A 13,913-nucleotide genomic window follows, 5' to 3' on the forward strand; every position below is an offset into this window, starting at 1 on the left:
ATGACATACTTAAAATATGTAATCGCTTGGATCCATATAAAGAACTAAGATCATAAATAGTTCAAAGATTAATTAAAAGGCTTTTTACAACCTTTAACTTCCCTTCAACAACAGAATTCTTATTCAACTCATGATACCTCATCGAATAAAAGACAAAGAGTGGATTGAATGTACCTATACAACAAAACCATATTTTATTATTATAACTTCTTACGAACGACTTACTGGCAGGTGACTTTAATGTGTAATATAAGAGTCAAACTTCAACTTTGTTAATCTCTGATTGACCAAGTGGGCGTTCTAAGTATGACTGGTATTGTTGAAGGTATACAACGAATTCCAACCTCAAATCAAACCAAAATTTAATAGAAATTTGCTAAATCTGTTTTGATATGTACATATTAAGTAAGTAAGATATTATTTTATACTTCAAATAATCTATTATGCATTACTTTTACTTTGAACTGAAGAATCATTTATTTTTGTTTTAAATTAAATCTTTAAAAATTTTTGTCTAGACATCTTAAAGTACATACACAATACAACTCTCTGAATCGACATCTTCAAAATGACCACACCAGTATTTGAAAGATAGAATCTCTCAAGATTACCTCTAAACAAGGCTCTGTAACACTGATTGTGATCTCTAACTCATAGCTACAAAGATAAATCTAATTTATCACGTCACCACAACCACTCAATTATATATACAATGTTTGTTATTGTAGCTTCCCACCAAGTGCTATATCGACACCATCTATTATTTTTTTTTTTGTTAGTTCACATTCTAAACATCAATTAAATATACACTGGAATGACATACTATTTGATTTAGCAAAGAATTTGAAGAACCCTTAAGCATGAACATCATTAGATTGATAGCGTTGTCAAACAGAGTGATGATAGCTTCGTCTTTGCCAACGGATGCTGCTGCCCCAACGATCTCTTTCAAAAGTATTATATTGTTGTTGATCAATCAAACAAGATGAAACCGTTTTGATAGGTATTTATGATCTGTTGTAAGTCAAACATGAATGACATTGCTTTAGTAATTATTATATAAACTATCTTTATCTTTATGTTATTTAGTTTTCTAGATTTAGAAGTACATGAATTGGTATCTTATTTTAGATAATGAAATAAATAATAGATATCATAAAATTAAATAGAGCTATTGGACAATTGGTATGTTTGTTTATGTTTAAACTTTACTTGACCGGAACAAAATGAAATTACAGTTTCTGGTGTACCGACATGCACCAAGGGTTGTAGATCATAGACAAATGATTGCAAGACAAACAGAGTATTGATTTTGTGATGATCTCATTCATAATAGAACATAATATCGAACACAAATAAAATATAAATCAATAAACTAAATATCAATAATTAGATTCATATGGTACTTAGAATTATAAATTAACACAAATGAATCAACAAAACTTTACCTAAACCAACGAAATATATATTTAAACTCGTTTTTTTATTTTTTGTTATTGTATTCTTTATTATCATCTTTTTCGTATTAATAATCAAATTTTGCATTTTCTGCTGCAGTCAAGAGAGAGCTACCCTTCAACTGAAGAAAAAAAACTCTCGGCAGAGCTGAAGGAAACGTGTCACTCAGTGCGCGTATCCACAAGAAAACATTCGACAGCGTCCATGGAGTTCTACAAGTAGAACCGAAAAGCAATGAATCACCATCCTTGACGACTTGTTTGACGACAACCCATAAAGCTGTCACTGGTGCACTGTAACAAAACGACCACTGTGATGTACCGAATACAACCGACACAGAGAATTAGTGATGCTCTGACTCTGAGAGCGACCATCATAATGATATCAGTACAAATCACTAGTCTGCAAGTGTGATGTCGATAAAATCAACTCTAATTGGAACCTCCACGCGTGCTTGTGAAGAAGTCTCTTCCATGTTTGTACAACCAGTATTACCCATTCGAAATCAAGAGCAATCACAAGTTCTAAGAGCACTCAACGTTGAGGTGGAGGAACTGTTGACATCTAAAATTCTGATTGAAACATATCTATTGTTGTTTGTTCAAGTCTATTCACAATCGTCTCCAAGTAAACATGAAGCTATTGTATGGTGTTCTGTCTTCTGTGATAAAAGTTGGTTAACTAACGTCAAAAAATCATTATTTTAAATAATTGTGGTTATAACTTACAAATCTTGAACTACATTATTATTCTAGAATAAACATCTCTGAAACTGGTGGCTCAAAGTCTGTTAAAAGATCAAAAAACATTTCATATATATCATTATTGCTATCATTAGATCTATCTGACTTACAGTTGTCTCTGTCATCTATATAGTGATAAAACACATAACCTGTTAATTAGATATTGAATAATGACAACACTCTATACACCGAATTATAATACATACACATTATTTACAACTCTGCTGATTTTTAAGTGTTGTACATCTTTATCTTTCAAAGTTGGATGTAATACCATTGACAAGCCACATAGATTACTATCGATGATTATATTGATATAGTTCCTGTGAATACCGACATTAACATTCTTTCAATGCAAGCCATGCGACAGAAAGTCAAACACCTTGAGCAGCTCGAATAAATGATTGCTCCTAACATCTTTGATTATCTTTTATAGTTTATCTATTTATAAACATAGTTTTTGAATTGATTTTGTTAGTTTTAAGATCGTGAATAAATAGATATCAAATTAGTCTTACCATTAGTCAATTATTGCACTCAGTACATATCATTGATATTATTACTGTTTGTAAACCTTGTTATTGAATGATTGTAGATAAGTATAATTCCGATTTATTAATTATGAATGACTCTGATTATATTATTACTAATTATTATTTATCTGATTTCTAGATATAAAGTTTGTTATTCATTTTTAAAGTATTCTTGTTGTTATTTTTATGTTTAAACTATGACCTAATTATATTTTTGCAATAAACATAAAAATTGGTTTTTTGAAAAATAAGTTAAAATACTCACTGGTGAGTTAATTTTTCGTTCCCACGAATTCTCAGCCAAACTGCACGTTAGTTAGTTTTGGTTACTTTTTCAGTTAGTTCATATTAAAATTTAAATTAAAAAAAATTATATTTGAAGCACAAAGACTAGTTTATTTGTTAATATCATTTGTAAATAATTTATTTGTTGTTGGCATTTGTAAATAAAGATTTGTTGCAATACAATAAGACACAATCTCTTAATGTACTATTTAGCATTGATTGTCTTCTTTCGGAAAATATATAATTAGCTTTAGAGAATACAGATTCAGAAGGCACAGAAGAAGCAGGAACACACATATATTTGCGAGCAAGTTGAGCAACAGATGGAAATAGGTGATTATTTTGCGACCAGAAAATTGCAGGATTAGAATATTTGCCTAGTCTCTCTTCTTCAGTTACATACTGATAATTGTGGAAATATTAATTGCTTCTTGAGTATATCTACATTAAGCTCTATTGGTTGTGGATCTTTACTATATCTATAAAATGGATTAAATGACACTGCTGATAAATCTATTTGAGGTGTGACTTTAGCGGGTGATGTTGTTGTAGTAGGTGTTGTTGGACACATATTAAAAATCTTTATCCAAGAAGTGCGCTGTGACTGTGGTGAACTTGTCATTCTGATTGTTAGTCCAACCATCTGTTGTTATTGCCACCCAATCTGCACGATCTATTTGATACTTCATCACATTCGTAAGATCTTTCATGAGGCCAGGAAGATACGTTTCCTTAAACTTATACCTTGAGGGAGGTGAATAGTTAACGACTGAAGAAACTCTTTGAACTCTGTGTTCTCCAAAGTTGAAAATGGAATATTTGACATTACTATATATCTACAACATAAATAGTCTGAGTTTGTTGTGAGTTTATTTGGTAATAGTTATTGTTGTGCCAATTTGCAGCTTTTTGTATTCAAGTGCTCTCTGCAATGCTGGGCTGTATCTGCTGTGCACTCTTTTTTACAAAAGAAACAAATATTTTTGTTTTTTTCGCTCTTTTTTGTAAAAAACTGTTTAAAATCACTATAAAGTGTGTTTTGCTTCAAATCCTCACCTGATTTATCTTTTATACTATTTAATTTAGATAATAGTAATAAATTATCCATATTTATTAAATAATTTTATTAATTAACTCAATTTTTTTCTAAAATCAATAAAATGAAAATATTTGCAATTATTTTCATTTTTTTGCTCACTGAAAAGTAACGAACTCACTGAAGGGGTAAGTTAGTAAACGTGCCACTAACTAACTTGAACTCACTCAAATTTGAAAAAACCAGTTTAAAAATTTTTGATCATTATTTTTAAATTTTTGTTTATTATTTATTTATAATTAAACAATTCTTAAGTTTTATATATTGCCTCGATTTTAAATCGATATTTATGTTTACAAATTAGAAATAATGAATTTATTTGGACTATATTATCTTGAACTCATTGTTTGAATGTATCGATACTAGACAGAGTCAAAAGCATTGAGTGAGTCAAACATCGTGACGATAGCTTTCGCGAGTCAATGGCTGCCTCAATGATCTCTTTAAAAAGTGTTGTATTGTCTTGGATCAATCAATCTACATGGGATGAAACCAGTTTGATAGTGTAATAGAGTAATAGTAAGAACGTTCACAAATAAATATTAAATATAGATCGATTTATTGCTGTTGGTTGTTTAAGAGTATGTAAATACTTACATTATAATATCAATATAAATATAGAATTGTTTTATTAATAGGTTGTTGTGAAAATATAGTCTGTTTCAATAGATATGTTATCACAGTGGATGAGGTGATCGATGAGATGGAAACCTGGAAACATTCATCACACTGTTTGACTTGTTCAAGTCAAGGTGTTTGACTATGTTTATCATGACTGCATTGAAAAAACTCTAGCTCCTGCAAGTCGGGTATCGCCAGAAACTATGTTTGATCCTCTGTGCTTGACCAAGGCATCCTTCTGCTTGGTGATCCTATCTCTCCATCTCTGTTTGTTATAATCGAATGTTTGTTCAGAGCAATGTTGGTTGACAGCTCGATTTAAGGTCTACCGTCTAGTCCGCCTATATTGTAAGTGGTCAATACTCTACAACCCCACCAAACTCCTTTCAGTTTTCAGACGATACTACTGTTACGACACCCTCCTTCGACGAGCTGGAACTAGTTCTTGATTGGTATTGACACGTCCAAATGCATTGTTATTCTCTGGGCGATATCGAAACTACTCGGTGCCTGTCCCTACTGAGAGGTACTTTGGCATGCTTTTCGACAGTGGTGTTCATGTTATCTCTCTAAACTACCATCCATCATCAAAGCTCACGTAACTCTGTTCAAACGCGCTTCGTTGCCCCAGAGCCAAGCTTGTCATACTCAAATGGTGTGTTCTTCCAAAGTTATTCTATCATCAAATCAAGGTACCCTGATTTCCATGGAGATAACGTTACCTCTAGATATTATTAGTGTGTTGGATCCCGATGAAATGGTCTGGTCAGTCACGTGATGATCGCAAGTGTCTTGCCTACTATACTATTCAGTGTCTGACGTTATCGCTTTCATCATGCTCTCTATTATAGCTATTTCAGAATCGCTTGGTAACACAACGTACAGATTAATAGAATAACTTTGGCATACTTGACGATGAGTGACAGCAATACGTTTTTTGAACAAGAACTACGCCAGCTTTGATAATGTTGAAGATGGATAGCAGTTAGAGACATGACCACCACTTTAAGAGGCGTAACTTGCATGCTGACAACACATTACTCATGTCTGCACCGAGTTAGTAACTGTCTGGACGTGCAGAACCACAGGATCCACAGAACCTCCATCAAGCACCTTACATCCTACTTCTGGTTCAGTGGTCACCGATTCATTGGATAATAGATGCTTTCTACTCATTCTACGAGAAGAGCAGCATTGTTGTGATGCTGCTCAACCAATCACTCTGAAAGAGGTTGTGTGTGCGATCAATACAATTAGTTTTACCAACTCAGCACATTCAATATTCATCAATACCGTCACACCAAATTGTCTCTTTCAAAAGTATTATATGATCTCTTTCATAACATTTTTGACTATCTTTATAATCTATCTATTTATAAACACACATTGATTTTGTTAGTTTTACGATGGTCAATTGATTGATTAGATATCAAATTAGTCTTACCATTAATCTATTGTTGCACCAAGTAACTATCATTGATATTATTACTGTTTGTGAATCATGTTTTTGATTGATTATAGATAATTCTTCTAATTTTGATTTATTATTTGTGAATGACTCTGATTTTATTATTACTAATAGATATCCAGTATCGAGTGTATCTGGTATTACAATTGTATTATCAATATGATTTTTTTGAGTTGTTCATCATCTTTATCTTTAAGATCATTATATTTACTAATGATTAAGTAAAAATCAACTCTAAATTTCAATATATATCTTCAATTAATTATCTATCTGATTTTTCTATATAATATTATTTGTTATTCATTTTTATTAAAAAATAAATGATATTTTTATGATTTAATTTAAATTAATTGATTAACACAAACGTTACCTGCTTTAAAATCAGTGCAATACAAAAAACTTTATCTTTGTTTAAAAATATTGATCAAAAATAAAAATTACAATCTACACAAGATAGAAATGATGAATTTAATTGGTGATTATTATTTGATTCGCATTTAAAGCATTAATAGAGTTAGTGTATGATTTAGTAATATCATTCAGTAAAAGACACCATAATCGATCAAATACTATCTATATAATGACAAAAGAAACTATTTATTTATCAAACAGAAAATAAACTTATATCTCTTTAACCAATAGTGAAAGCATTGATCTACCTGTGTCTATTTTTAAAATTCATTTAATATTCATAGAGAATTAAAAGTGTTTATTTGACTGTTAGTATTAAGATTTAAATGTTCTCTTTAGATTTTATTTATTAATATCAAATACAAATTTTAGAAAAAAAGAGATAGAAATCAAACAACTTGATCAGCTCCGCTGTAGACCATAAGTTAAATGACTTGTTCTTTAAATGTAGCGATACTAGACAGAGTCAAAAGCATTAGTGTAATACAGTAATATTAATCAAGTTCACAAATAAATATTAAACATAGAACTATTTAGTGCTGTTGGTTGTTTAAGAGTGTAAATACTTACATTATAATATCAATATAAATATAGAATTGTTTTATTAATAAGTTGTTGTTGTTGTTGTATAAATGTAGGTTGTCTCAATAGATATATATAATGTTATCACACAGTGGATGAGGTGATCGATGAGATGCCAACCTGGAAGCATTCATCACCTGTTTGACTTGCCTAAGTCAAGGTATTTGACTATGTTTCGCATGACTGCATTGAAAGAACTTTAGCTAAACATGTACAATTGATTATGGGTCCTGCTGGTAGTGTAAAAGTATGTACTTCTTATTAATATTATTATTACATATAGAATTGTATTATTAATAGATTGTTGTTGTTGTTTTTTTTGTATAAATAATAGTCTACGTATTGCGATACAATGAGAAAACATTATGAAGAGATAAAGAGATATAAAGAATCTGATCACTGTCGACGAGGTGATCGACGAGTTGGCATACGGACCCAAACGGTGGTTTGGTGTATGCTATGGAGTATCTGGTGGAGAACATGGATTGGTTGATGGATGAACTCGATGATTTCGAAGAGGATTATCTCATTATCGATTGTCCTGGTCAGATCGAGTTGTACATTCATATACCGGTGATGTGTACCTCGTCGATGCACTGCAACAATCTGGCTATAGAGTTTGTGCTGTATTCATGGTGGATTCACAATTCATTCTCGACAGTTGTAAATTTATTAGTGGTTCACTCATGTGTTTATCGGCAATGATTCGTCTCGAGATTCCACATATCAATATCTTTCAATCTGTGCTTTCGATAATTTCAAATTGTTTAATTCCATGCAAAACAAAACTGGCTCCCAACAGAATCAAATTAAAAAAATTTGAGTGGTTGAATTTGCAAATTTTAATTTTCCGTCTGAGTTGGTCAAACTTAATTTCACTACAGCTGATCATCAACAATAATAATAACAATCAATTCTGAAATCTTAATTTCACGTTTAGTTTGGAATAGTTGATGATTATTTCGATCATCTGGATGACTGATCAATTTAAATATTCAAAAATACAGAGTTAATATCTGATTGATAATAATATTTTAAAAATGATTATTCGAGTATTTACCAACATAATAATTTGAGAATTGTTGATCCAATTGAAAAGATGTCACATGATTGTGCATATTGTCGTTTCATTGCTTCCTAATTGTATTATTATTTTGATTTAGTAAAATATTTAAATATTAATTAATAGAATATACTTACTGGTGAAATATAACCAATTGTTCCACGAGTTGCATTTATAAGTGTGTTTGAATACATATCAAAAATAGTTGGATCTGATATTTCTTTCGAATTTGAAACACTTGTTATGACAACAGGTGCCTTGAAAAATACTTTTGAATCTTGATATTCAATGATTGTTGATTGATCAATGAATTTACAACATCCAAAATCACCAAGAATCAAAGTACCATAATCACCAATGAATATGTTTGATGGTTTGATATCACAATGAACAATTCCATGTTTATCAAGTTCCAAAAGAATATTGAAAAGTTGGCTAATATAATTCCCATATATTCGCTAATATCTGATTCTTTAAAGATTCTATTTTTATGCTCAATATAAATGTGGTTAATTGTAATATATTCATATCTTGATAAATATTTTATACTTACAGATTTAGATCAGTTAAATGTTTATACTTTTGAGAAAGATCACCACTATCACAATATTCAGTGATGATATGAAAGATTTGATTATCTTTATCATCATGATAGTCAACAAGTTGAACAAATCTTTGATTACCTTTGAGTAATTTCATTGATTTGATTTCATTCTCAGCTCTTTCATAAGATTTCTGATTATCTTTACCTTTATAGTTTATCTTTTTATAAACATACTTTTGAATTGATTTTGTTAGTTTTATGATTGTCAATTGATTAATTACTTTGAAAAATGATCTTACCAATCTTTTATTAAAAGAATTATCAGGACCATACACTAAATATACATCATTGATATTATTACTGTTTGTAAATCTTGATATTGAATGATATCGTTTGTTATTAATGATGTGCGTTTGTTTGAAATAGTCAAACGTGTATTTGAATTGACATTTTTGAATATTGATTGTGTATGATTCTGATTTGTTTAAAAGTATCGATAGATTTAAGAGTGAATCTGAAATGATTAATTGATATTGATATTGAGTATCGACTGTATCTGGAACTACTATCTCATCATTATTTTTAATATTTCCGATTAATATGATATTTGTGTGTTGTTCATTATCTTTATCTTTCAAATGATTATGAACTAAAACTATTAGATTATCATAATATTTATAAGGAAATATAGATCGCTCACTTCTAAATTTCAAAACATTCTTTCCATTGATTAATCTATCTATTTTATCGATTATATTTGTATTTGTATTCATTTTGAACAATATTCTTTATTTTATCAAAAATGATTGTTTGCAAAATCATTGCACGTGTTACACCCAGTCACGATCGTTGGAAATTTGCCTTCTAATTTCTTGCAAAAAAAAATTCATTTTTGAACAAAATTTTATATGAAATTTTAAATATTTAAATTAATATAAAATTATTTGTTTGTAGATTTTATTTAAATAAATTAAAGAAAGATTTAACCAAAGTTTTATCATTCGATTGTGCTACATTGGTATTAGTTGTAGTTGAGGTATTTTGGGAAACAATTTGAGGTTGTGATGTAGAAGATTGTACTTTATTCAAAATGTTGTTGGTGGTATTATTGATTTGAAGGTTTGCTTGATACAAAGAAATTGTTGGTTCTTCGTCTAGTGTCTTTCTTTTCTTTTTAGATACATCATAGGTTATTTTGATAATATCCCTGTCAAAATTTGATTCAATTAATAGGGTTAATGAGGTGATTTAAAAAAAAGTTGAACATACTGTGTATCTTGGGAAGTTATTATGGCACCCTTGCGCTTTTTATCTCTCATTACTATAGCCCGTTCTTTTTGGGTCATGGCTTGAGCATTTGCCGGAACAATCTCTTTGTTCCCGGCTATAGCGATTTCCTTTGAGATAGACTTTTTCGGCTTTTTAAGAAATATTGGGTCGCAGTATTCATGTGCCATCCAATTGAACAAACCAGACTTAATCCAAGACATTCTTATATTGGATGAGTTGAATGATGATGACCAAGCATGATAAGCCAACATTTGGTAGTGTTTATCGTTCACTTTAAACTTTGGATTGTCCTTTAACCCATCTCTGAGCAAATTTGATAGGTGTTGAGAGAATGACGAAAATAGGACTAAATCCAAAGGCTGGAGAATGTGAGTAAGGTTTGATGGGAACGTCATTATGATAAGATTATTCTCATCACAAAGTTTTTTTTCGTCAAAGAAATAATTGGATATGTGATTGTCCACTAAAAGCAGCTTTTTATCTGTTTTCTTAAATTGTCCTAGAAGCCATTCGACATATTCTTTCTTTATCTCTTGCGTTACCTATAATATATAATAATACAATGTATCAATATTGATATATTAATAATAGCAATAGACAACTTTGGATCAAGTTATAAAAAGTTGCCAACTTACATATCCTGACTCATTAGCAATAATGACACCATAATTTGAATTTTGCATGTGTTCCCATTTTACTCGTTTAGGAATCCGGAGAACGTTATAGGGTGGTAGAGCATGACCAGATGCTGTTATTGTTCCAATCATTGTAAAGTGTTGACTTTGGGATTGCTTGGGAAACCTAGGTTTGACTATCTCAAATTTGTTTCCACGGTCAATAATGGCAACCTATATTTTTATAACAATTAGCTAAATCTTTCGAAAAAAAACTAATAAATAGAATATTAAATACCTTTTGATTCATTTTCGTGAATAAAACACCTTTCTCATCAGAGTTTATCACATTCTTTGGTTGAATTTAGTTTTCTACTATCACTTTATGAACACTCTTGATGAAACCTTGAATATCGGCCTCTTTATCCGCTTTTAATATGGCTTCATCTTGAAACTTAACCTTTCTTAACTTTAAGATCGGATATTTTTGTTTCGGCTTTGTCCACCAGTCACGACCAGGGGTGACGACTCATTGTATAGCCATATTTGTCATATACCTTTCCGACCACCCAATTTAGAATATTCTCTTTCGTTATCGGAATATTCTTGGTGTTTGATTCTTCTACCATCTTTATCATCTCTAATTCTTCTGCTTCGGTGAGATATCTACCTCTTGGCTTAAAGGAGAGGTTATTTTTTTTTCTTGGATATCTCACTTTCAGAAACTCCATACTTTTGAGAGAGCTCCTTTTGAGTAAAACCTGTATCGTTTTGAATTTCATTTATTGCTTCCATCAACCTCTCTTCTCTGCTCATTTGACTAATCCTCTGAGGTGTTACACCTATGATACTGCTTAATTCTTGTGTATCCTCCTATTAAAAGTGCTATATTAGCACTATCTTTTCTAAATAATAACATAATTTTTAAATAATGTTAAACCCGACATACCATTGCATTGATACATTCTATTTTAATATAACTTTGTTTATTTTTATCTTAAAATCTACAGATATTAATAACTTAGCTTCAAAAAAAAACAATATTAATTTTTTTAAAAATTTTCACAAATTTGTGCAGAAATGAGAAGGCAAATTTCCAACGATCGTGACTGGTGTCAGTTCAAAGTAAAAGTAATGCATAATAGATTATTTGAATTATTATAAAAGAATATCTTACTTAATATGTACATATCAAAACAGATTTTTATTTCTATTTGATTAGAGGTTGGAATTCGATATACCCAGTCATACTAGAACTCTCACAATCTTCAACTTTGTTGATCACTGATTGACCGAGTGGCGTTCTAAGTGGACACTTATAGATATAGCCACTCACAACCTGTACATATCTTCACCTAAATTCATTTTCTTGGATAATGATGCACCAAAGTCGCCAACTCTCCTCTCCTATTCAATGTGACTGGAATGCCATTGACCCATCATAGAATTTGAAGAACCTCTAAGCATGGACATCATTAGATTGACATCGTTGATTGTTTCTTGGTATAGTTGGTTCCTTAGATACAGCCATGCCACACATAGTCGAAAGCCTTGAATGGGTTTGTCAAACAGAGTGATGATAGATTCGGCATTGCCAACGGCTGCTGCTGTCCCAACTATCTCTTTCAAAAGTATTATATTGTCGTGGATCAATCAACCAGGATGAAACCGTTTTGATAGGTATTTATGATCTGTTGTAGAACAATTGTAAGTCAAGCATGAATGACATTGCTTTATAGCGTGTAATCGTAGTTACGTATGTCACCTATTTTTTTAATATATATGTTAGAGATGATACCTATTTTTAAATTCAGATGGAATCAGATGATAATATAACTTGTTTATAGTAATTATATTTATAAAAACTAATCTTTACTTTATGTAATTTAGTTTTCTAGATTTAGAAGTACATGAATTAGTAGATAGATTAGATAATGAAACGAATAATAGATATCATAAATTAAATAGAGCTATTGGACAATTGGTATGTTTGTTTATGTTTAAACTTTACTTGACCGGAACAAAATGAAATTACAAGTTTCTGGTGTACCGACATGCACCAAGGGTTGTAGATCATAGACAAATGATTGCAGTCAAACAGAGTGTTGATAGCTTTTTTGTGATGATCTCATTCATAATAGAACATAATATCGAACACAAATATAATATAAATCAATAAACTAAATATCAATAATTAGATCTAGATTCATATGGTCTTCTTAGAATTATAAATTAACACAAATGAATCAACAAAACTTTACCTAAACCAATGAAATATATATTTAAACTCGTTTTTTTTATTTTTTGTTATTGTATTCTTTATTATCATCTTTTTAGTATTAATAATCAAATTTTGCATTTTCAGCGGCAGTCAAGCGAGAACTACTCTTCAACTGAAGAAAAAAAACTCTCGGCAGAGCTGAAGGAAACGTGTCACTCAGTGCGCGTATCCACAAGAAAACATTCGACAGCGTCCATGGAGTTCTACAAGTAGAACCGAAAAGCAATGAATCACCATCCTTGACGACTTGTTTGACGACAACCCATAAAGCTGTCACTGGTGCACTGTAACAAAACGACCACTGTGATGTACCGAATACAACCGACACAGAGAATTAGTGATGCTCTGACTCTGAGAGCGACCATCATAATGATATCAGTACAAATCACTAGTCTGCAAGTGTGATGTCGATAAAATCAACTCTAATTGGAACCTCCACGCGTGCTTGTGAAGAAGTCTCTTCCATGTTTGTACAACCAGTATTACCCATTCGAAATCAAGAGCAATCACAAGTTCTAAGAGCACTCAACGTTGAGGTGGAGGAACTGTTGACATCTAAAATTCTGATTGAAACATATCTATTGTTGTTTGTTCAAGTCTATTCACAATCGTCTCCAAGTAAACATGAAGCTATTGTATGGTGTTCTGTCTTCTGTGATAAAAGTTGGTTAACTAACGTCAAAAAATCATTATTTTAAATAATTGTGGTTATAACTTACAAGTCTTGAACTATACTATTATTCTAGAATAAACATCTCTCAAACTGGTGGTTCAAAGTCTGTTAAAAGATCAAAAAACATTTCATATATATCATTACTGCTATCATTCGATCTATCTGACTTACAGTTGTCTCTGTCATCTATATAGTGATAAAACACATAACCTGTTAATTAGATATTGAATAATGACAACACTCTATACACC

The 13,913-nt window shown here is 30.7% G+C and overlaps 11 protein-coding genes across 11 annotated transcripts; 4 read left to right on the plus strand and 7 right to left on the minus strand.

Moving 5' to 3' along the window:
- Nucleotides 1–1,525: 1,525 nt before the first annotated feature.
- PPL_11628 (uncharacterized protein) lies at nt 1,526–1,835 on the minus strand (the record flags this gene model as incomplete). The annotated part of the gene is made up of 3 exons (XM_020582377.1): nt 1,526–1,579; nt 1,649–1,751; nt 1,780–1,835. The coding sequence occupies 3 exons, from the start codon at nt 1,833–1,835 to the stop codon at nt 1,526–1,528; spliced, it is 213 nt and encodes a 70-aa protein (XP_020426793.1).
- Nucleotides 1,836–2,204: 369 nt separating this feature from the next.
- Nucleotides 2,205–2,411, minus strand: PPL_11629 (uncharacterized protein; the record flags this gene model as incomplete). The annotated part of the gene is made up of 2 exons (XM_020582378.1): nt 2,205–2,326; nt 2,408–2,411. 2 exons carry the CDS (start codon nt 2,409–2,411, stop codon nt 2,205–2,207), a joined length of 126 nt encoding a protein of 41 aa, XP_020426794.1.
- A 746-nt stretch (nt 2,412–3,157) lies between these two features.
- Nucleotides 3,158–3,316, minus strand: PPL_11630 (uncharacterized protein; the record flags this gene model as incomplete). Its single annotated transcript, XM_020582379.1, has 1 exon — nt 3,158–3,316. The coding sequence occupies one exon, from the start codon at nt 3,314–3,316 to the stop codon at nt 3,158–3,160; it is 159 nt and encodes a 52-aa protein (XP_020426795.1).
- Nucleotides 3,317–3,410: 94 nt separating this feature from the next.
- Nucleotides 3,411–3,641, minus strand: PPL_11631 (uncharacterized protein; the record flags this gene model as incomplete). The annotated part of the gene is made up of 1 exon (XM_020582380.1): nt 3,411–3,641. One exon carries the CDS (start codon nt 3,639–3,641, stop codon nt 3,411–3,413), a length of 231 nt encoding a protein of 76 aa, XP_020426796.1.
- An 896-nt stretch (nt 3,642–4,537) lies between these two features.
- On the plus strand, nt 4,538–4,875 carry PPL_11632 (uncharacterized protein; the record flags this gene model as incomplete). The annotated part of the gene is made up of 3 exons (XM_020582381.1): nt 4,538–4,610; nt 4,668–4,700; nt 4,754–4,875. 3 exons carry the CDS (start codon nt 4,538–4,540, stop codon nt 4,873–4,875), a joined length of 228 nt encoding a protein of 75 aa, XP_020426797.1.
- An 854-nt stretch (nt 4,876–5,729) lies between these two features.
- On the plus strand, nt 5,730–7,462 carry PPL_11633 (uncharacterized protein; the record flags this gene model as incomplete). Its single annotated transcript, XM_020582382.1, has 4 exons — nt 5,730–5,757; nt 5,798–6,056; nt 6,319–6,341; nt 7,353–7,462. The coding sequence occupies 4 exons, from the start codon at nt 5,730–5,732 to the stop codon at nt 7,460–7,462; spliced, it is 420 nt and encodes a 139-aa protein (XP_020426798.1).
- A 215-nt stretch (nt 7,463–7,677) lies between these two features.
- On the plus strand, nt 7,678–8,098 carry PPL_11634 (uncharacterized protein; the record flags this gene model as incomplete). The annotated part of the gene is made up of 3 exons (XM_020582383.1): nt 7,678–7,754; nt 7,814–7,974; nt 8,082–8,098. The coding sequence occupies 3 exons, from the start codon at nt 7,678–7,680 to the stop codon at nt 8,096–8,098; spliced, it is 255 nt and encodes an 84-aa protein (XP_020426799.1).
- A 155-nt stretch (nt 8,099–8,253) lies between these two features.
- Nucleotides 8,254–9,577, minus strand: PPL_11635 (uncharacterized protein; the record flags this gene model as incomplete). Its single annotated transcript, XM_020582384.1, has 3 exons — nt 8,254–8,334; nt 8,398–8,695; nt 8,814–9,577. The coding sequence occupies 3 exons, from the start codon at nt 9,575–9,577 to the stop codon at nt 8,254–8,256; spliced, it is 1,143 nt and encodes a 380-aa protein (XP_020426800.1).
- Nucleotides 9,578–9,761: 184 nt separating this feature from the next.
- On the minus strand, nt 9,762–10,861 carry PPL_11636 (uncharacterized protein; the record flags this gene model as incomplete). Its single annotated transcript, XM_020582385.1, has 4 exons — nt 9,762–9,928; nt 10,127–10,222; nt 10,276–10,636; nt 10,730–10,861. The coding sequence occupies 4 exons, from the start codon at nt 10,859–10,861 to the stop codon at nt 9,762–9,764; spliced, it is 756 nt and encodes a 251-aa protein (XP_020426801.1).
- Nucleotides 10,862–11,072: 211 nt separating this feature from the next.
- On the minus strand, nt 11,073–12,073 carry PPL_11637 (uncharacterized protein; the record flags this gene model as incomplete). Its single annotated transcript, XM_020582386.1, has 5 exons — nt 11,073–11,177; nt 11,266–11,385; nt 11,435–11,581; nt 11,626–11,674; nt 12,045–12,073. The coding sequence occupies 5 exons, from the start codon at nt 12,071–12,073 to the stop codon at nt 11,073–11,075; spliced, it is 450 nt and encodes a 149-aa protein (XP_020426802.1).
- A 321-nt stretch (nt 12,074–12,394) lies between these two features.
- On the plus strand, nt 12,395–13,687 carry PPL_11638 (uncharacterized protein; the record flags this gene model as incomplete). The annotated part of the gene is made up of 4 exons (XM_020582387.1): nt 12,395–12,415; nt 12,523–12,554; nt 12,599–12,692; nt 13,382–13,687. The coding sequence occupies 4 exons, from the start codon at nt 12,395–12,397 to the stop codon at nt 13,685–13,687; spliced, it is 453 nt and encodes a 150-aa protein (XP_020426803.1).
- Between the last annotated feature and the right edge of the window lie 226 nt (nt 13,688–13,913).

This window comes from Heterostelium album (genome assembly GCF_000004825.1).
Source record: "Heterostelium album PN500 unplaced genomic scaffold PPL_contig23, whole genome shotgun sequence".
Lineage (NCBI taxonomy): Eukaryota > Evosea > Eumycetozoa > Acytosteliales > Acytosteliaceae > Heterostelium > Heterostelium album.